General features: G+C 42.6%; 2 protein-coding genes across 3 annotated transcripts; both read left to right on the forward strand.

Moving 5' to 3' along the window:
• The first annotated feature begins 343 nt into the window (after nucleotides 1-343).
• Nucleotides 344-8,399, forward strand: rae1 (ribonucleic acid export 1). Of its 2 annotated transcripts, XM_004574137.5 has the most exons (13): nucleotides 345-497; nucleotides 1,124-1,235; nucleotides 2,070-2,174; nucleotides 4,304-4,396; nucleotides 4,487-4,573; nucleotides 4,655-4,741; nucleotides 5,279-5,350; nucleotides 5,441-5,548; nucleotides 5,695-5,801; nucleotides 5,932-6,007; nucleotides 6,841-7,035; nucleotides 7,128-7,213; nucleotides 7,843-8,399. In XM_004574137.5, coding segments are annotated over exons 2-13 (1,107 nt in total). In that variant the 5' UTR covers nucleotides 345-497; nucleotides 1,124-1,145; the 3' UTR covers nucleotides 7,844-8,399. The 2 variants fall into 2 exon arrangements, with proteins under 2 accessions (XP_004574193.1, XP_004574194.1); XM_004574136.4 differs by lacking the exon at nucleotides 7,843-8,399 and having other exon boundaries at nucleotides 344-497; nucleotides 7,128-7,217.
• A 1,407-nt stretch (nucleotides 8,400-9,806) lies between these two features.
• Nucleotides 9,807-19,279, forward strand: LOC101475440 (RNA-binding protein 38). The gene is made up of 4 exons (XM_004574135.5): nucleotides 9,807-10,234; nucleotides 12,312-12,435; nucleotides 12,909-12,963; nucleotides 17,551-19,279. The coding sequence occupies exons 1-4, from the start codon at nucleotides 10,022-10,024 to the stop codon at nucleotides 17,891-17,893; spliced, it is 735 nt and encodes a 244-aa protein (XP_004574192.1). The 5' UTR covers nucleotides 9,807-10,021; the 3' UTR covers nucleotides 17,894-19,279.
• Nucleotides 19,280-19,688: the final 409 nt, after the last annotated feature.

The following is a 19,688-nucleotide window of genomic DNA, read 5'->3' on the forward strand; positions in this document are numbered from 1 at the left end:
AGTTGCTCGAAAGTGGGCACATTTACTAAACCAAACCTTTACTCCCAAAAGTATTGATATAACTTTTTCTATTCCTCATATTTCCAAACTAAATATTTGTTACATTTATTTGAGTGAGGTAACCTTTCATTTTACGTTTAAAAAAATCTTACTTCCTAGGCTGCAGGCTATATACATAGTACTTTACTTATGATTTCCCTTAGCTTAATAACCATCTGCCACTTTCTTACAGTATTTCATCTAAATCGTGTCATATAAAAAGAAATCTGAAATTGAAAGGGCACCTTAACTCAAGTGGGCTGCCCATAGACATACAGTATGCTTGCATGCAGCCTGTTGCTTTGCTGCCACACAGCGTTTACCTTTCGGTTTGCATTTTCTTGAGCGCTGGAGCCAAAGCGTCATCAACCTGCGACTATGCACTCAAAGGAACAAGCGCCACACTTCTAGCGTTTTCAGCGTTGCGACATTACATCTAGAGTAGAAGGAAATTAGTGGTATGTATATCCCTGTAGGTATGAGAAGGCTTCAGTGACAGTGAAATGTTTAATTATGGTTGTTTAAAATTGTCACCAAACATGAAAATTTGTTTGGTTTTTTTCCCAACCCGGGAGGCACAGTGGTTTGTCAAGAGTTGCTTAGCTAATGTTAGCGAGCTCGTTTTTTTTTTCAAACGTATTTATTTTCACACACAGAAAGGTGTCATAATAGTGGCTTATAGGTTGAGCCCTATTTTAAATATCAATCGAAGTTAAATGACCATTTATCCTTTTATTAACGAGCCTGGTAGCGTGATTTAGTTAGCAGTGGCAAGTGATGTAGCTAGCATTTCCTTTAGCTGTCATGCTAAGTTTTGGTTATCCAGATGTGTGACTTCGTTATATCCTCAATAATAATAATAACAACGATAACTTGAGTGCAGTTATATATCGCTTGTAAGAAAAACTAATTTATTGTACTTGAATGGATGTCGTAATGTGTGCTATCCGGTGTTTCACACATGCAGTATTCACTTGTTTTCATCACCTGCTCAGTGGTTCATGGTATTGTTTGATGCACTGACAACTTTTGGCAGTTAGCGTGTTGTTTCATATAAAATCACTGTCTTTCTTTGTTCTCTCAGGGGTGGCTGACGTTAGTGCACTATGAGTTTGTTTGGAACAAGCTCGGGGTTTGGGACTGGAGGGACCGGGGTGTTTGGAAGCACGACTACAGACAGCCACAATCCCATGAAGGTAAAGCGGCCTACAAGAGCACAACATACACTATATGTCCAAAAGTATTGGACCACACCTCTTAATCTTTGAATTGAGGGGTTTAGTGCCATTCCATAGATATAAAATCTAACAGCTAGCCATTACAAACATTTTTGAAAGACTGAGTTGTTATAAAATACTCACTGAATTCAAGTACTGACTTGCAAGGAGTTCATTGACTTCTAGATATTACACGCTTGTGGCTTGCCTCCACCAGTGTGTGAATGTGAGAGTGAGTGAATAGTGGAATTGTACGGCGCTTTGAGGGCCCCGAAAAGCGCTATATAAATGCAATCTATTATTATTATTATTATTATTATTATTATTATTATTATTATTACAGTGGGTAAAAGTAGCCAATGATTTGCTGACCCACTTACTGCAGATGTCTTCTGACATTAACATCAACACAAAAACTGTGCATCAGGAACTTCACAGTATGGTTTCCATAGCTGTCGAGCTAACATCTTTTGGATTAACAACCCAGTCCCTCTCACCCAACATCAATGTTTAAACTCACAAATGTTCTTCTGGATGAATGGGCAAAAGCTGCAGTTGCACTCCAAATTTTGTTGAAAGCCTTCACAGAAAAATAGAATGTGTTACAGCTGCCTAGGGGGAACCAACTCCATGTTAATGAATGGGATCTCATCAAAGCTGCTGTAGCTAAAATGTATAGGTGGCCCAATAGTGTTGTCAATATGTTGTATGACATAAACTTTGTTAAATGTTAAAAGGAGTCGTTTAAAACTCTATCCTCATTTTGTCACTGGTCCTCCTCATACTTCTTGTTTTTTTTGTCTTGCCTTATAGGATGTCGAAGTGACTTCACCTCCAGATGACAGCATCAGCTGCCTGGCTTTCAGCCCACCCACCATGCCTGGAAACTTCCTCATTGGAGGATCCTGGGCTAATGATGTGAGTAATTTATTCACTCGTATTTATTGCCTATGGTGGAGTGAGTAAATGAAAGATTATTACTATAGATTTATTAATACTAATCGCTAAATCATGTTGCTTAGTCCTTATATAATGTGTAATTAGCCTATTTTAAAAAGAGTGACGCATAATGTATGAGCAGGATGTGAAATTCAACATTGTTCAATAAAGGCACTATGCCTAATATACACACTTCAATATTTGTTTATACTGGCCTGAAAAGGCCTAAATAATGGGTATAATGATGGTAGTTACCAACTGTCTCTGTTAAGCTCAGCGTTATGCTTATTTTAAAACTCACTTCTGCAGTTATTTCTAATGTGATGGCCAAACATCAGAGCTCTGAAAATCTAAACTGGGTAGATTTAGACGCGAAAGGTTTCTGTCCTGTAACCTAATAAGAGAGATGTTATTTTTTTTTATTGATTAAACCTGTATCTTTTGAGTGTGTTCTGTGTCCTTGTAGCTGCAGTTCCAGCAGTGTAAGAGTAAAGCAGCAGATTAGAATAGACTATGTGCACATTAGCATATGCTACTTCTGGTGCGGAAACTCCTGTGGGGAGCTTTGTTTCCGGTGTCCTATTCGCGCCTTGTTTACGGTCCAAAACAAGTTAAGCAAATGAATGAATCAAGCGGCGATTTACATTTCTATAGATGTCTTGGGCATTTACCCAATATATCTGTAAATGATAGTCATCGACTTGTCGATATTTTTCCCCCGCGCCTCAGAGCAAAACAGAAAAGGGATTCAAATGTTATATTTCTCAGCTGTCCCTTGTTTATTGCGGGTGTTATGTTCTAAAAATAACCAGCGATAGGTGAAATCAAGTAGCCACTTTTATTTTTTGACGGTGCAAAACGTTTCGTGGACATCGTGGACATACAGTACTGCACTTCAGAGTCACACTGCCAGCGATCGATGCAGCGATTCTGTACTGTACAGTAGAGACGTCACGGAGGAGATCGTCTGCAGCGATCAGGACGCAGGACACAATGTGATGTAAAAAAAAAAAAAGCATGCAAACTTGCACTAAAAAAATCCACGACACAGCGAGGTGAAAGGTGAACCGCGTTATAGCGAGGGACCACTGTAATTTTGAAGGTAAGTCACAACATACCCTTCGTAAATACTAATGTATAGAAACCGTTACCAGCAATCATTCATTTTTTTTCACGGTTTGTTAACATGCTGTGTAGGTGTGTACTTGACTAGCTGATCTCGACATAATGGGGGAAACATCTGGTTTGACTATTCTTCACCTGTAGCTTGAATGCTGAACATTTGCCTGTTTAAATCACAAGACCAGTCACTATACAGAGATGTGCTTCTGAATGTGGACGATGTGTCTTCTGCTGCAGTAATGCAGTTCTGCTTGTGTTGAGTGATGTAAACAACTGCTTGATCTAAACGTTTTAAACGTCAAAATTGATCATTAGATTTTTTTTTATGACACAACAGTGGTGAGTGTTCCCACCTTCTGCTCTTTGTAACTTAACGCAATCTTTCCGTTTTCGAGTTTTGGACATGATTTTGGAGTACATCTTCGCAGTAGCAATTGACTGCAAAGTAAAGCTACCCGAAATGTACAACCCCACATCCGGTCTCAAACCAGGAAGTTAGCATTTTCTCGTGCACAGGGTCTATTGTCACTTTGTCTTTCACATTCCAGCAGCAATGTGATGCACAGTTTGCACTGCTGTAACTTTACAGCAGGGCTTCATTGTTTAATAGCTCGCACGTATAAAATGTATTCAACCAACAGAGTGTCTATATAACAATTAAAAATGGCTGTAAATAAAAGCATTGGTGAGAACAAAGTACTTCCAGCAGATTTGAAACAAGAATGCTGAACATAACCTGTTCCCAACAAGATTTGTGCTCATCGTAAGGTATCACAGTGATTTAGCCATGTAAAAAGAGAGCCACTTTTAATGACACAAAGTCTGACTTTAAGCTTGACGTAGCACACTTACCCATTAATGCTGCTTCATAGTATATCCCATTTGCTCTCTTCTGCTCTTTCTTTTTCCTCTTTGAGACTTTTATATACATCGTGCATATTTAACTTTTTGAAAATCTTAACAGTGGTTTATCGTCTGACTCTTAGGTCCGATGTTGGGAGGTGCAGGACAATGGACAGACTGTTCCCAAGGCCCAACAGATGCACACAGGTCCAGTGCTGGATGCCTGCTGGAGTGATGTAGGTTTAATGTCTAAAATGTAATCTTTGCAGTAGATGCTGTCTGGTTGTAGAGTAATTTATGATCTGCTTTTCTTTTTTTCTGTCCAGGATGGAAGCAAAGTCTTCACAGCTTCCTGTGACAAGACAGCCAAGATGTGGGATCTCAACAGCAACCAAGCCATCCAGATCGCACAGGTTGGAACAGAAGCCCAGAACAACTGTGTGGACACGAATGAAGCAGAATCCTGTTACAGTTCTCATTATTTCTCTCCATAGCACGATGGCCCAATTAAAGCAATCCACTGGATCAAGGCCCCAAACTACAGCTGTATCATGACTGGCAGTTGGGATAAAACACTGAAGGTAAAAGCAGCATCCATCACAGTAATACACAAACATGCCAAGTAGTTATATACAAACATAATAATAGAATTCCCCTAATCAAAATACAAGTGTCTGTAGTTAATTGCATCATAAGCCATCATTTAAATAAGATAAGATTCCACAAACAGAGTGTGGTCATCCAGTTCAGTCATTTAACATTACTGAGATAAAGCCTAGAAGACCACTTGGTTACATCTGTCTGTGTCAGAATCCACCTTTCATTAAAACCGGCCACTTTGAGCTAATGCAAATTTTATGTGATATTGGGTGTAAACAGAGTTTAAATGTTTCTGTTTTTATCCTGGCTGGCTCAATTTAGCTTTTGGGGGTCACCCTGAAGTGACCCTTTAACCAACCACATGTCTCATTAAGCATATACACACCTGTGGAGTGATTCCAAATAATTGAATTTGCTGAAATTTATTCAAAGACACAGATGTTAAATGTTGTTTGAGAAAATGATTAATTATAAACAACACTTAGAAAAAGCTCTCATTTTTCTATTTGTCTCTTTAGTTCTGGGATACTCGATCTCCCAATCCTATGATGTCACTGCAAATGCCTGAGAGATGCTACTGCGCAGATGTTGTAAGTGGTTTATGAGTATGACAAATTCTGATGCTCACAGAATAGACTGATTATTGATTGACTTTTTTATGTTTAATGTGCCCTGTGTAGGTGTACCCCATGGCAGTGGTTGCCACAGCTGAGAGAGGCCTGATAGTGTACCAACTAGAGAACCAGCCCTCTGAGTTTCGCCGAATAGAATCTCCTCTCAAACATCAGGTGATTTGTCTTTTCCAAATATGTGTATACCTTATGCCTCTCACTTTTGTAATTTTGTACACTGCTAAGATTCATTTTTAATCGGTGCTACATGCATGTCAAGATATTGGCATTACTACTCTTTAACCAACGTGACATCCTTGCAGCACCGCTGTGTGGCCATATTCAAGGACAAGCAGAACAAGCCTACGGGTTTTGCACTGGGAAGCATTGAGGGCCGAGTGGCAATCCACTATATCAATCCTCCAAACCCGTGAGTGACTAATACAATCCACTACTCGAATTCAAGTGTGCACCTTTTCCTTTCTTTCTTTTCTTTATAAAATTATTGTTCTGGTTCTATAATTGAAACTGAAATATGAATCACTGTTCATTCGTTTCAGAGCCAAAGATAACTTCACCTTCAAGTGCCACAGGTCCAATGGAACCAACACAACCACTCCACAGGACATCTATGCAGTAAGTTGGTCTTAATTCTGGGCCAGTGCCAGCATTGTAGATAAATATATTTTGTGAGTTTGAGTCTGTTTGCTCTTAAAGGAGATATCATTTGATGAGACTATCCTAGTTTGTGGACTTTAGTAAAGCACTTCAGTGTTAAATGAAGCTCTGATTTATTGTAAACATTATTCTTGTTAAAAGAGAAACATGGGATTCATTTTAGTAATGATATACTCTTGGTTAAACCAACTAAGATTTGTGTAAATTGGTGCAGTTTTTATGTTTGCTTTGTTTTCCATTTTGCACAAGTATAGGAGATTAAAATTTGGAATTTGTCTGCATTTCACAGAGTTAAACTTTGTAATTACAACATGCTAGTAAATAGGTGAATTTATTCAATTTATTATAAGTTCAACAGCAGGAGTGAGATCAATACAAAATTTAAAAGATACACTACAACCTGTCTTCATATAGTACAACTAAAATCCTTGCACAGTCCTCCCTTTCCTAATGATCTTAATAAGTAAGGTTTAAAAATGATGATGAAAGAACTGCAGTGTAATTTAAAATATTACATTTCATTATCTGCAATCGTTAGTGTTTTATTTAATGCTTTCTTTAGTCTTAATGTGGCTATGACTGATATCTCCATGCTTTGAGCTTTTAAATACAGTCATTATTATATAATTGCCTAATTATCTGTTGAATAAAGGCACAATTTTCTCTTGTTTTTTTGTTTTGTTTTGGTTTTTTTTTCGGGGGGGGGGGGGGGTCTAATATCTGTGAAATGAATCTCTTTCATTGTTACTTGTGTATAATTGTTCTTCCTATTTTATGTTTTCTCCCACCAGGTGAATGCCATCGCCTTCCATCCTGTCCATGGCACTCTGGCTACCGTGGGCTCAGACGGACGCTTCAGCTTCTGGGACAAAGATGCCCGCACAAAGTTGAAGACCTCAGAGCAGCTCGACCAGCCCATCACAGCTTGCTGCTTCAACCATAATGGCAACATCTTTGCGTATGCTTCCAGTTACGACTGGTCAAAGGTAGGCGCTAATAAATCGTTACAGTTGTTGGATCAGTACTCTAGTTAGCAAAGCTTGCCTTTTCACTCTGACTTCTACTCGTCATCATTCAGGGCCATGAGTACTACAACCCCCAGAAAAAGAACTACATCTTCCTGAGGAACGCCGCTGAGGAGCTGAAGCCTCGGAACAAGAAATGGTGAGAGAAGGGCAGTTAATGTCTATAAACCTGGAGACCGTGGTCACTGGACACGGCTGCCCTGTTTCCTCAGACTCTCACAGGGGCCTTTCAAGGGCATGCATGGATGTGTGAAGTAAGGATACTGATACGATTCAGATCTCAGCATCGTCATGTACTGCTTTAAGTAGCTTGTACAGACCATAAGTTTTGCTGAAGGTTTGCGTGGTTTCTGCTGTGATAATGTATTGAAGCAGCTTTTGCACCTGTACAATCAAAAAAGCACAGGATGAGGCCTGCTGGCTACTTTAGAGCACTGAGTTTGAAAGTCTTTAGACTTTGCAGTGTAATTCTCAGCACAAAAAAATGTATTTAAAGACAGATTTCATTAATTTATTAAATTATTGAGAGATTTATTAAATTATGGGCAGTGAAAAATGTATTTTTATAAATGGATTCATCAAAAGTTTCCATTAACTATGAATTGTAAATGTTGATTTATGCCTGTAGTGATGCATTTCTCTGCTATATGGTGATGTATTTCTTGACTGTTATGTGCAAAAAGGAGCAAATTTTCAGAAATAAACAAAAAAAGACGAAAAGAAACCTCAGAATGTTCCCTGTCACTGACTGCTCCCTCCTGTCTCCAGATTCATCGTGCCAAGTCACATCTTTTGTGGAGAAATTCAGACGGCCTGCTGCTTTAGTGTGTATACGCTCGAGAAAGACTCCTTCCTTACGACAAACACCTGGACCAATGCCGTTGGGCTGTGTACTGTGCATGGACCAATCAGAAGGGCCTACCCATCCTGGCATTGATGACAGCTGCATGACAGTTGGTCTTAGAGGGAGAGGGCTTTATTTGGCATTCATCTGGATGTTATGGTTAATTTTTTTTTTAATATGTCCAGCTTTTTATTTTTTACAGCTCTTCATTTTCTTGCGATTTGCTGTTACCCATGGTTTAGCTTCATTAATGAAACTCGGAAACTGTATAAATAAATATGTGTAAACACTTAGATTTGAACATGTTTATTCCAGCCTGAGGGAGAGCCCAGCTAGTTTGCTGTCTCGATTGTTGAGAGTTTGGGGAACTGTACCCTGCATCTAAAAACATCACCTTCAAACATCACCACTGTCTCTAATACTTCAGCTGTTTATTTCTCTGTAGGTGTTGGGAATAATCATAAAGTTAAGATAAACTGAACATCTGGCTCACAGTGTCTCCTCCTCTCTGCCTATGTTAATCCAAGCTAACCAGCAGGTGGAGCATTTTGCCCTGTATGGTTTTAATTCCAGCTGTTACTTATAGAAAAGGCCAGGGAGCTTAAGCAGGACAAATGATATCAAAGTTAAACACTGGGGTTTTTGACTGAGGCACAAAGCTGGAAAAGGGAGGGATTTATCAAGAGGATATGAATGAGGTAGCAAGACGAGCTACAAAGGGCATGCGAGAAAAGTGAAGCAGTTCATAGGGGAGAAGGTGTGAATTAAATACCTTTTTTATTGAGGTCATTAGAGTATCATCTCACTGTCAGCCTGACCCTTGGTACTTAGCATTGGAACTCCAAGGCACTGAGGGCGGGAAGATGTGCTGCTGCAACAGTTCATCGGCTCACCTCGACTTTCATGACGTGATGCTTGTGACACTTCTCTGGGTCCTGGTTCCTCAGCAGTTCACCCGCTGCACCAAACTCTTTTGATTAGCTGAACAGAAAGTCCAAGTCAAATAAAGCGATTAACTGGAACTCCAAGGCAAAATGGCAATTTAAACTTATTGTATGAGGCCTGACCTGTTGCTTTCAGCACTTACAGCTGAAGGCATCACTGGGTCTGTTATTAGCAGTACATAGAGAATGCAACATCTGGCAAGACATTTTTACACTTGCCCCATTAATTTCTCAGTATACTATCAAAAAATACGGCTTAACCAGTCTGTTAACAGAATGCCCAACCATGTAAAGCTATTGGAGTCATGGCATCTGGCTCAAAAGAGTCAAAGACTATATATGGTAATATTATTAGGGGCTATTCCAGCCTTTTGAGATGTAAAAAAGTTTATAGTGATCATGAGACTGAAGCACTTTCTATGTGCTGTAGATGAATGACTGTTTTATGTCGACTACATGATAAACATGGAAATCAGGAGCTTATCATGACCATGTAAGGCTCCAGAGTTTGTGTATGTGAGCTTAGCTGCTCTTTCAGCGGCCCCTTTTTTTCATGAGCATTGAGAGTTTAATCATTAGCAACTCTTTAACTTTTGCTATCTGCTCAGGCTATAGCTGCTACCTCACGATTCCAAAGTCAAACGAGAGTAAAATAAGCACTATTTTAAGCTCTGGGTTAGGTGTTTTAGGAAAGAAGCTGAATCCTTTACTTCCTCGTTACAGAACCATGTCTGCCACATGGTTCCGCGCTTTTTGCCGTAGTGTGCGGCTTTTTCTTTGTGTTTGTAAAAGACAAAAGCAGGTGCAGCACAGCGCCGGGAAAGGATGAAGGGGGAAACTAGCAGGAGTGAGCGCTGCCAAGGCCGGCACCTAGGCTGTAAGCCGATTGGCTGGCAGCGGAAGGGGGCGTGGCCCGGGTAACTGCACTATAAATGATCCCAGCGGTTCCTCTCAGCAGCGAAGCAGCAGGCATCCTCGACGCGAGTTCACGCGGACTGAGTCGTGGATATCATCAGGTTGCTGCAACTTTGAAAAAACATAAAAAAGAGTTGGAGAAGCTCGAGTGAAACATAGCGAGACTGGGCTTGGTTTCTCTGATGCTGGGACTCTGTTAGCTCTAAGTCTTCCGCGTGCCAAGTACTGGTCTCCGGCTGATCCAATGCTTCTTCATCAGTATATGAACGGAGCCCTGGACGTCATGCATCCCACAGCGCTTCAGAAAGACACTACTTTTACCAAGATCTTTGTCGGCGGGCTGCCGTACCACACAAACGATGCCTCACTTAGAAAATACTTTGAGGCCTTTGGGGACATTGATGAGGCTGTGGTGATAACGGACCGACAGACCGGCAAATCCCGAGGATACGGCTTCGTAAGTAGAAGCAAAACTTTCACTATCATCCGCTCGCTTTCACGACATTTAGCGCAATCAAACCGTATCATCTATCAGCTAAATTCTGTTTGTGTCTACATAACAGCGATCTTTTTGTTTGCTGCTGTGTCTCTCTCTCTTTGAGTTTTGTGACTCCGCATAATACAGCATTCAGTCATTCAAATACATGTCAAATGCACCCCCACCACAACCCCTAACACACACACACGCGCGCACACACACTGAGGCTTAACCGCACAATTGCGCAGCAGCATCTCCGTTTTTGCCTGGCTGGCTGTTATTTTAGCTTAATGAGGATGAGGGCTCACACAAGTTGATGGATAACTAAGAAGATTATAATTCAACATATGTCTGATGTTACCCCCCCAAACCCACCCAATCAAGTCTCCCCCACCTCATTCACTCCTAAACAGCCTCGGCTTATGGCTCTTGGAAGTGTGTGTGTGTGTGTGTGTGTGTGTGTGTGTGTGTGTGTGTGTGTGTGTGTGTGTGTGTGTGTGTGTGTGTGTGTGTGTGTGTGTGTGTGTGTGTGTTCTTGCTGGCTTTATATGGTTATTTTGGAGCAGTGGGGAGGCTTACTTTGTACACCCTGCCCTCCATTGTCAAGGACCGGAGCACATGATTTACATCACATCTTGGCTGCTGAGAGAAATTCCAGCATCAGTAAATTTGGCTTTATCCCATTCCCCACATGTATGTTAAGTTTCCCTTTGATCGCATCATTCTGCAAGCTGAACTTGTTGACTTGTGCTTAAACCTGCTGTTTATGAGGTCATCGCATTGTGTTGATTGGAACTGTGTTTGGCCATAGTTGATTTACGCTGTGTTAGTGAGAAGTGTCAAAGAACCCCTGCAAAGCCCAGTGTAAAACTACATTAAGAGGTGAGTTGTCTTGTTCTCGCAAGACAAAGACCTGCACTCTTTCTGACACAAAGAACAGAAGCGCATAAGAAATGCAAATATTTACTAGAACTTGGAAAGCTGCATCAGCCCAAATAACGACCTCTCGGGCCAAAGAAGGAATGGAAAACGGTTATGTGTTCATGTTTACCTCTAACGGCACAATTGTAAGACAATTGCTCTCTTGTGTTTACACATCAGCCTTCTAACTGAGAAGAAAGCCCGTCCTGTGAGTCTAGCTGGTATCGAGCGGCTTCGCGAGGAGGCTGGTGTTTCAGGTTAGACAGGCTCAGGGTGATATGGGTGCTGCCGAGGATGATACACAGTGGCACGATGAGCACTTTATGCTGAGTTACATTTTTTTTTTGTGTGTGGCATGAGGCAACCTGCTCACTCTATTTTTCTGAGGGTTTCAGTTGGAGCAGAGGTAGCTGGCAGCAGGGGAGTTGCCCAAAGCTGAGTACACCTCTTTTCTTTTTTTTCTTTTTTTCCTAAACACACTTCAGAGGTGGATTAGTAGAACCCCCCCACAGCAAGGCTCTTCAGTGTAAACACGGCCTCGTTCCTTCCTGTGTGTTCACAACACAGGCCCTGAGTGGGCTTTGTTCCAGATCCTTCCACGATGAAGAGGCTTTTTTTTTTTTTTTTTTTTTTTTTTTTTTTTTTTTTTTTAAATGGTCCACTTAAACAATGCAATCTGTGGCCTACATTCGCTGCTCGTTTCTCACACAGAGGTGACTCGGTGTTGGCAGAACATGGCAATCAAAACAGAAGGCCTCAACTAATGCCAGGAAGGGGTGGACTAATACCAATCTCCTTATTTTGGCCCTAATTGGATAAGCTCCTTGTTGCTCTCCCCAGATCCATATTTCAGCAGCTCTGCCCATGGCCGTGTGGCAGCTGAGTGGCCGGCTACTGCTGTTGTGGGCAGTTTTCAAAGATTATCATTGTGCTTTGTTTGTAGTTTCCCCTTCTTGAGAGAAACGGAATCATAACAGAAGAAAGCCTGTAGGGGTGGGGGGGCTTTCGTGAAGACCAAAACCTGTTTTGTTTTTTAATTTTTAAAGCGCGTTTTGGTTTTGTTTTGATTTGTCAGACCAAAGCCCTGAAGCTATTTGTAACATGACGCCTTTTTTCCCTCCGACTGTGCCACCAGGTGACTATGACAGATCGAGGAGCAGCAGAGAGGGCCTGCAAGGATCCCAACCCCATCATTGATGGCAGGAAGGCCAACGTCAACCTGGCTTACCTGGGTGCCAAGCCTCGTAGTTTACAGACCGGTAAGATGAGGTTTATTTCAAGACTTGTTGCAAGAAAACAAAAGTTATCAGTATCCATAAAACTGAAAGCGGGTGTGAGGTTCAAACTCCCATCAGAACTACAGATTGCTTGACAGAATGAGGTCACCATCATCAAAAGATTATTTAATACTTGTTTGAGTTCTTGGGAAGGCCTAGACGTCATCTTTACAAACTGATTAGCTAAAATACACCCCACCCCCATGAGGGCTAAAAACTATAATTAACTGTGCAACATGTGTTCTTAGCTTGCCACTATTTATGGGCCGAACGACACCCAGTTTCCCAAGTGCATACATGTTGGTACTGTTGCTCGCCACACATTTGAAATTGTTGTTCTGTGGCAGGATCGAAACAGGCGCTGCCTCTGTCTCCCCATGCCCTCTGTGTATTGTTCTCTAGCCCTCCTCTGTAAATGCAGATGTGTGTCTGACAGCCAGCCTCCTCTCTTGCAGGCATATCCATCGGAGTGCAGCCCATCCACCCAGCGCTCATCCAGAGGCAGTATGGGTAAGTGAGAGGGAGTGGGCGCTCGCTTAGCTCTGTTCGCTCGCATCACGCTCTGCGCAACGCCGCTAGGCTACCATTTCTTTGACAAACAGGGCCTCTGGGAAGCACACGTCAGTTTCTGTGTCCACATGCAACTCCACAAGTAGCCTATTAGCATATTTGAGTTTTGTAGGGTCGGGAGATGATTCGCATATCTGTGGTAATAGAAGTGCATTCCAGAGGTGAATGTGTGACTCACTTGTTAACTTCTGGCAGGAGCCTGTTGACTCGTGTACCTGCCTGACCGGGCTCTGTCACTGAGAAGACTTTCTCCAAGTGGCTTTGTTGTAGAAACAGCCTGGATAGCGTCTAGGAGCCACGGTCTGCTGGGCAGCTAATGAGCATTTCGCTAGAGTAATGACACCCCCCCGCCCCCCTACTCTAACCGACAGCTCTCAGATATCATCCTTAAAGCTACACCACTGCAAAACACTCAGCTGTCTGGAGGAAAATGCAAGAAACACAGGGACAGGTTTTGAAATAAATTTCTTATATATTAGAAAAAACAGTTCTTCCATGCTTTAGTCTTAAAAAGATGCAAAATTTTAAGCCCATCATTAACTAGCCTGATGCTTAGTTTTTTATTGTTAGGACTTTGTGGTGGTTTGAGAGTGATTTATCACAACTGTGTATGTGGTTTTTTGTTTGGGGGTTCTTTTTTTTTTTTCTTTTTTTTTTTTTTATTGTTTTTGTTTGTTTTTTTTTACTTTGGATGTGCGTATTTTACTGGGTTTTATATGACCATTAACTACATATTTATGCTTTTAGATTTTGCTTTGTGGCTTTGGTTGGAGTTTGCTTCAGTTGTGATTGAACTCTTCTATAAAAAGGAACAAGAGCAACCATGACTTAGTAAAAAGCAGTGTGGATTAATATAGAAAAGTAATTTGTAAGTTGCTGCCCTATAAGGTATATGTGAGCTTCATGGAAATCCCAGGACAGTCCACAGGGACGATGACAAAGTAGGAAATATATTAGTGGTTATTGAGAACAGTGAAGCCGAAAGACTTAAGACTCTTATGAGGACTACTTATGAGCCATACAGCGTTCTGAAAGATATCACAAATTCTAAATTATAGGATTCCCATGGGGGGGGTGTCCTTTCATGTTCCAAGACCTTAAGAAGGCACAGAAAAGTCCCATGTCCACAGTCCTACTGCACAAAGCATGGATGGTACCAGACCCTGAGAGTTTGCCATATGCAGTGCTGGTTTGAGGCATGCATCTGACAGGTGCTGGTTCATGTTACAGTCTTGACACCCCCCTTAATTTCCCATGAACGCCACCCCAGAGACGTGGAAAGGCACACAGAGCACCTGTCCTCCTGAGTTTCTTCTGCATGGCACCCAGACTTCCCTAAGCTGCAGAGTGTACAAGTGGCTTTTCTTTCAGCCCCCCCCCCCCCCCCCCCCCACTTGACAACATATGGCACGAGGAGGACATGATCTGAAGTAGGATTTTTATACAGTACTCAGAGCGTCTCAGTGGCGGTGGTTACGGCTTGCTGCTCTGGATGTGTGTATAGCTGTGGTCAGCAGATGTGGAGGAGTGTGAAGCCCTGAGGGGGCCACTGAGGCCAGGGACATTGTTTTGATGGCGAGGAGATGAGTTGTCAATATGCTTGCTTCTCGTGCATCACACAATTTATATGTATATTCTTTTGCATTCTTTTTTTTTTTTTTTTTTAAACTTTCATTTCTCCCCTTACAGTGTTGCAACTGCCGGGGTGTCAAAAGGAGATATTGAAAACTGACACCTCTGTGAGACTGAGACGGGGTAAAAAGCGAATGAGGGGGAAGGGTATGGGAACCCTGGTGTTATAGGCTTAATGCTTTAATGAGACTGTGCCTCCCTTGGAAACGCACCTCTACAGGTGTCAAACAAAACACGTTTGTTTTTTTGTTTTTCTTCGTCTGTCTGACTTCAAAGAACAACAGGTTCCTTTTAACAAAGAGTGGAGGCCCTCTTCAAGGTGCTGTAAATGGGTTGTTAATTTCTCGCCCTATCCAGTCCTGTCTGTTTCCCCACTCTGTGTTATGGTGAGTCACGCACTGAAACTTCACTTGTTATCATGTAGAAATATTTAGCTGCTCAGTGTGTGACGCGAGCGCAGGATTTTTCCCATCACATCGTTATGCAGCCTTCATTAATGACAGCGAGTTCAGCTGCTTATATTAGTAATGTTTACGGGCATCAAATGGTTTCTTGTAAGCTTGTCTCTCTGGTGTCTCAGCCTGCCATTCTCAGAGTGTCACTATGTGAGGTGCACACAGACTGGCTGTCAGCACAAAACCAGCTGACGGCCAGTCTGATAATCTTCGGGCCGTCATCAACATTCCCCCCACCACTTGGCATCTGTGGCCTCGTCCCTAACTTGCCTCGGTACCATCTTTTTTTTTTTTTTTTTTTTTTTCCCCCGCTCTCACTGTATGTCTATCCGTTCCTCTTCAGACACAAAAGATCTAATTCAGGACTTCTTTGTCTCTCATTTTTGTATTTCTCTTCACCTACACAAGGTCACTTGCCTGAGGCCAAAATCTGCCTCAGAACATGCGAACTCATTATGCACAAGGCGAGTGAAAGGGCATACATATGCCCCGCAGCATTAATGTATGGCTATCTTTGAAAGCTGTGTGCAGAGTGAATGTCTCTCTGTAGAATGCGCTCACGGGTGGGGGTTGCCCTCATTTGCTTATGCCTACTTGTTAAAAGCCACTGTTTTGTTTTGTGCTCAGACCACTGGCACTAGAACTCATTTCCCCTTCACTTGCCAGATGACTCATTTGTTGTTTGAATACAATACAAGTTTTATGGAGTTTGAATTTTCCATTTGAGATGATACCTGAAAAATGCTTCTCCCCCCCCTTTCTTTCTTCCCTGCATCTATTTAACCACACAATAGGACGTTAATGTTACTGCTGACAATAATCACTCTTATGCCATGGTTGCTTCCTGCTGCCAGCTGACCAGTGTGCCAGCAGAGGATGAGAGGATGCCCACAGTACTCGGACTAGTCCCGAGAAGGGATATGGCAGAAAATATCTACCCACCCGCCCCTCCTTCCTCCCTCAGCCAGCCTCTCTCCAAGGTGCCAGTGATGGCTTGAGAGTGAAGTGCCGTGTGCTGTGATGGACTGGAGTGCCTTTTTATCTTTACCCTTCTGTGTGATATGAAGTGAAGAGGTTATCCTGATTTGTACTGTGACTCTTTCCCTATTATGGCATGGTTTGGGGTTTGCAGTGGCAACGGGTGTTTGTGTTGGCGGGTGAATAAATGGGGAGGGCAGAAATATTGTGTGTGTGTGTGTGTGTGTGTGTGTGTGTGTGTGTGTGTGTGTGTGTGTGTGTGTGTGTGTGTGTGTGTGTGTGTGTGTGTGTGTGTGTGTGTGTGTGTGTGTGTGTGTGTGTGTGTGTGTGTGTGTGTGTGTGTGTGTGTGTGTGTGTGTGTAAATGAGTGTATGATGAAATCCCTATCCTGCATGCTTAAGTTTTTGTGTTTGTTTTTGGTTGCTTGATAGCTGTGTTTTAATACTAACCTTCATCTAATGCACTGAATCTGTGTGAGAGGGGAAAACGATAAGACTGAAACTTGAAAACAGTCCATGAGAGGAAGATTTTATTCAGCACTGAGATGTGGTTGAAGAGTGTAAGTCAATGTGACATTTTGTTGTTGCTATCTTGCCTTTGTCTGCGGATCCCCCCCCCCCGCCCGCCCCACCCTGCCCACCACACGACTGCAGGATCCGGGGTCAAGGCTCTCTCAATAGTCAGTTATATCACCATGTATATGAAAGAGGGGGGCTCTTTTGCTTGCTGCCATCACTAATCCCTTTATACAACAAACTCCAAAGATGTACTTCAAATCCTGAGTAAAAATAGACTAATCTAAAACCCTCTCCACTCCCATTTCTTTTGTGGATAAAGTGGCAAAGCAAAGACTGTACAGTCCCCAGACCCCACAGCTCTAATCAGCTACATCTGAGAGTCTGCCCATGTGGCCTGGCAGAGCCTCGCACCCAACCCTGATGAGCTCCCCTGCCACCATAATCCCCCTCCCCTCCCCAGCTAACATGTTCACCTGTTGTAGTGAGATTTTCAAACTAAGCCAGAACAAGAGCAACTGCAACTTCTGCCGTGTGTGTGTGTGTGTGTGTGTGTGTGTCTAGTAAGTGAAGTGCAGCAGCTGTTAAAACACTCTGCTGATGCCTGAGCTTGAAAACCTGCCAGTAACGGCTGACTCTATCATTCACCCCCTCCCTCCCCCGTCCTTCCAGGAGGGCCTATCCAACAGGTTCTGTAGCTTTTACTAACTGACACTGACGGAGGGTTGAGTCTGCCTCCCTCACCTCTTTTGTGTGATTATCCTTAATAACAGTGGATTTCTGTGGGAGTTCTCAAAGTTCTGGACACTAGAGTGTATATTTCTAACATGCTCGCCCTCTGGTCGCAGTGTAAACAATGGAGCCAGGTGTTGGATTTCTCTTGTAGTAGTTGTTTTAGTCCTCTGGTCTAACCCCCCCCCCCCCCCCCCCCTTGTGTCTGTGTGCAGGTTGGCCCAGCCTTACATCTACCCGCAAGCATATGTGCAGCCCAGCCTGGTGCTGCCCACTCAGGTTTCTACTTCTGTCAGCACCAGCCCGTACCTGGACTACAGCGCAGCCTACACCCAGTACGCCCAGGCTGCCTTTGAGCAGCAGTACCCGTACGCCGCCTCCCCGGCTGGCTTCTTGGGCTACAGCTACACCGCCAGCCCCACAGCCACTGTTGGGCCTTCCACCGCCACCACAGCCCCACCTACCGTACATCCCACTCTCCCTTCTGCCACTGGCACTGGTGCAGCGTTCCTGCATTACGCCCCACAGCAGCACATCCAGCCAGACCGTATGCAATGAGCAGGTTGAGGAGCAGAGGAAGGGGTGCAGGAGGAGGAGATGGAGGTGGAGTGGTTGCAAGCCTTTGGACAGAGGATATTGAAAAATGCCCTACGGGGTGATCCTGCTGTTGCCAGAAGTAGCTTTCAGGAAAAAAGGGTGGGACTATTGCACTATATGATCAGGATGAGCTTTTGGCTCATTGGTTAAAGGGTAAAAGTAGTGGGAGGACTAAGGTTCAGGTTGAGAAGCTGAGCAGTATATGTGGCTGCTTCCGAGAGCTTCCAGAAGCTGACACTTCTTCTTTTTTCTTTTTTCTTTTTTTCTTTCTTTTTTAATTATTATTATTATTATTATTTTTTTTTTTTATCCTTCTTTATTAATGTCCTTGTCCATGTTTTATTTCTATGCTATTATTATCAATGTTCGCATGTTTCTCTGCTCAATCAGTGGAAGTTGTATATGTCCATGGTACATGTTGATGTTTTGAGAGCTGTCGGGGACATGTTAAACCCCTGTTACCTCCAGATTCCCGTGGATCTGGGGTGGATATGAAGGGCAATGCTGCTTTAGGACACTGGGGGAACAGTCAGAGATGAGGGTGTACCCGGTGCTATACACAGTAAGGCAGAGCACTGCCCCATGAACAAACCTCCAGTGTTCAGCACCACACAGGAGGGACAACAAGAGAGTTCACCTCAAGAGGTAACAGAAAGTTTCAGTATAAGACTGTCGGAGCTCCATTGTCCCAAGATGATGTCAGGACTACACACTTATTTTATTTGAAGAGGCCTTAATTTAAAAACAATAACAACTCCCTCTTTGAAATTTAAGTGCCCCTCCCACACCAGAGAACCAAGTGCAGAGAGTTCCTTGAAACTGACCTGACTGTTTCCAGCAGTCACATTTATCTGACTTGGGTCTTGATAATTTCAGATGGATGTAGATAATCACAAGCAGTATGTGGCCGTACGGGGACCAGGAGCTTTGTATATCGATGTTTAAAGGTAGCTGACACTGAGCTCAAACACCAGTGTTGTTTCTTCTTTTGTCACTGAGATTGTCAAACTGTTGCTCTCAAAAAGGACATTCATGTACAGCATTTTAATGTTGTCTGTCATTAAGTACATTTACAATATTTATATGTAGGTATTTATAAGAGGTACTAAGTTAAAATAGCTTTTTTTTTTTTTTGTTTCGTTATGACTACAGTTATGGCACTTAAGTCATTTAACTTGCAGAGACACAGCTGCACCCCGTCAGTGGATTTGACAGCTGGCTCATTGATGCCCATTCATATTTTCTGGAAATGTTCTATTATTTTTTTTATTTTTTTCTCCAATAAGAATGTCTTTTACAGTTCCTTCAAAGAAGCCATACCAAAAAATAAAATAATTTGTACTTAAATATGCCTCCTGTTGTCTTCTGTCTTTATTATTAATGTGAAGTGTCAACGATGAAAACCAAAGAGCAAATTTATGTCATTGCATTTGTAACAAAATACACATCCTGGTGTGTGTGTGTGTGTGTGTGTGTGTGTGTGTTGTCAGGTCTTGCATATGAGTGTTGGGGGTGGGGGAGAGCAGGAGGCCCAGACTTTTATCAAGCAACAACAACACCTTCTCAGCAGAGCTGGGTGTTCCCTTGGACCATGCACTTTGCTTTCGTTCCCTTGCTGAGGCTTTAGTATGAAACTTAAATAAAAGGTGTTTGTCAGAAAGTGCTCTGAGGCCCATTATGCTGAGCTGCAAGTAACTTTTTTTTTTTTTTTTTTTTTCCTGTCTCTGCTAAACAAGGCTGCCTAGCACTGTCTCCC

Source organism: Maylandia zebra, linkage group LG5 (assembly GCF_041146795.1).
Source record: "Maylandia zebra isolate NMK-2024a linkage group LG5, Mzebra_GT3a, whole genome shotgun sequence".
NCBI lineage: Eukaryota > Metazoa > Chordata > Actinopteri > Cichliformes > Cichlidae > Maylandia > Maylandia zebra.

Coding starts and splice junctions, on each gene's coding strand:
- rae1 (XM_004574136.4), top strand. CDS start 1,146: ATGAGTTTGTTTGGAACAAGCTCGGGGTTTGGGACTGGAGGGACCGGG. Junction 4,742..5,278: donor GTTGGGATAAAACACTGAAG/GTAAAAGCAGCA, acceptor TTGTCTCTTTAG/TTCTGGGATACTCGATCTCC. Junction 6,008..6,840: donor CTCCACAGGACATCTATGCA/GTAAGTTGGTCT, acceptor TTCTCCCACCAG/GTGAATGCCATCGCCTTCCA.
- LOC101475440 (XM_004574135.5), top strand. CDS start 10,022: ATGCTTCTTCATCAGTATATGAACGGAGCCCTGGACGTCATGCATCCC. Junction 12,436..12,908: donor GCCTCGTAGTTTACAGACCG/GTAAGATGAGGT, acceptor CCTCTCTTGCAG/GCATATCCATCGGAGTGCAG. Junction 12,964..17,550: donor CTCATCCAGAGGCAGTATGG/GTAAGTGAGAGG, acceptor GTCTGTGTGCAG/GTTGGCCCAGCCTTACATCT.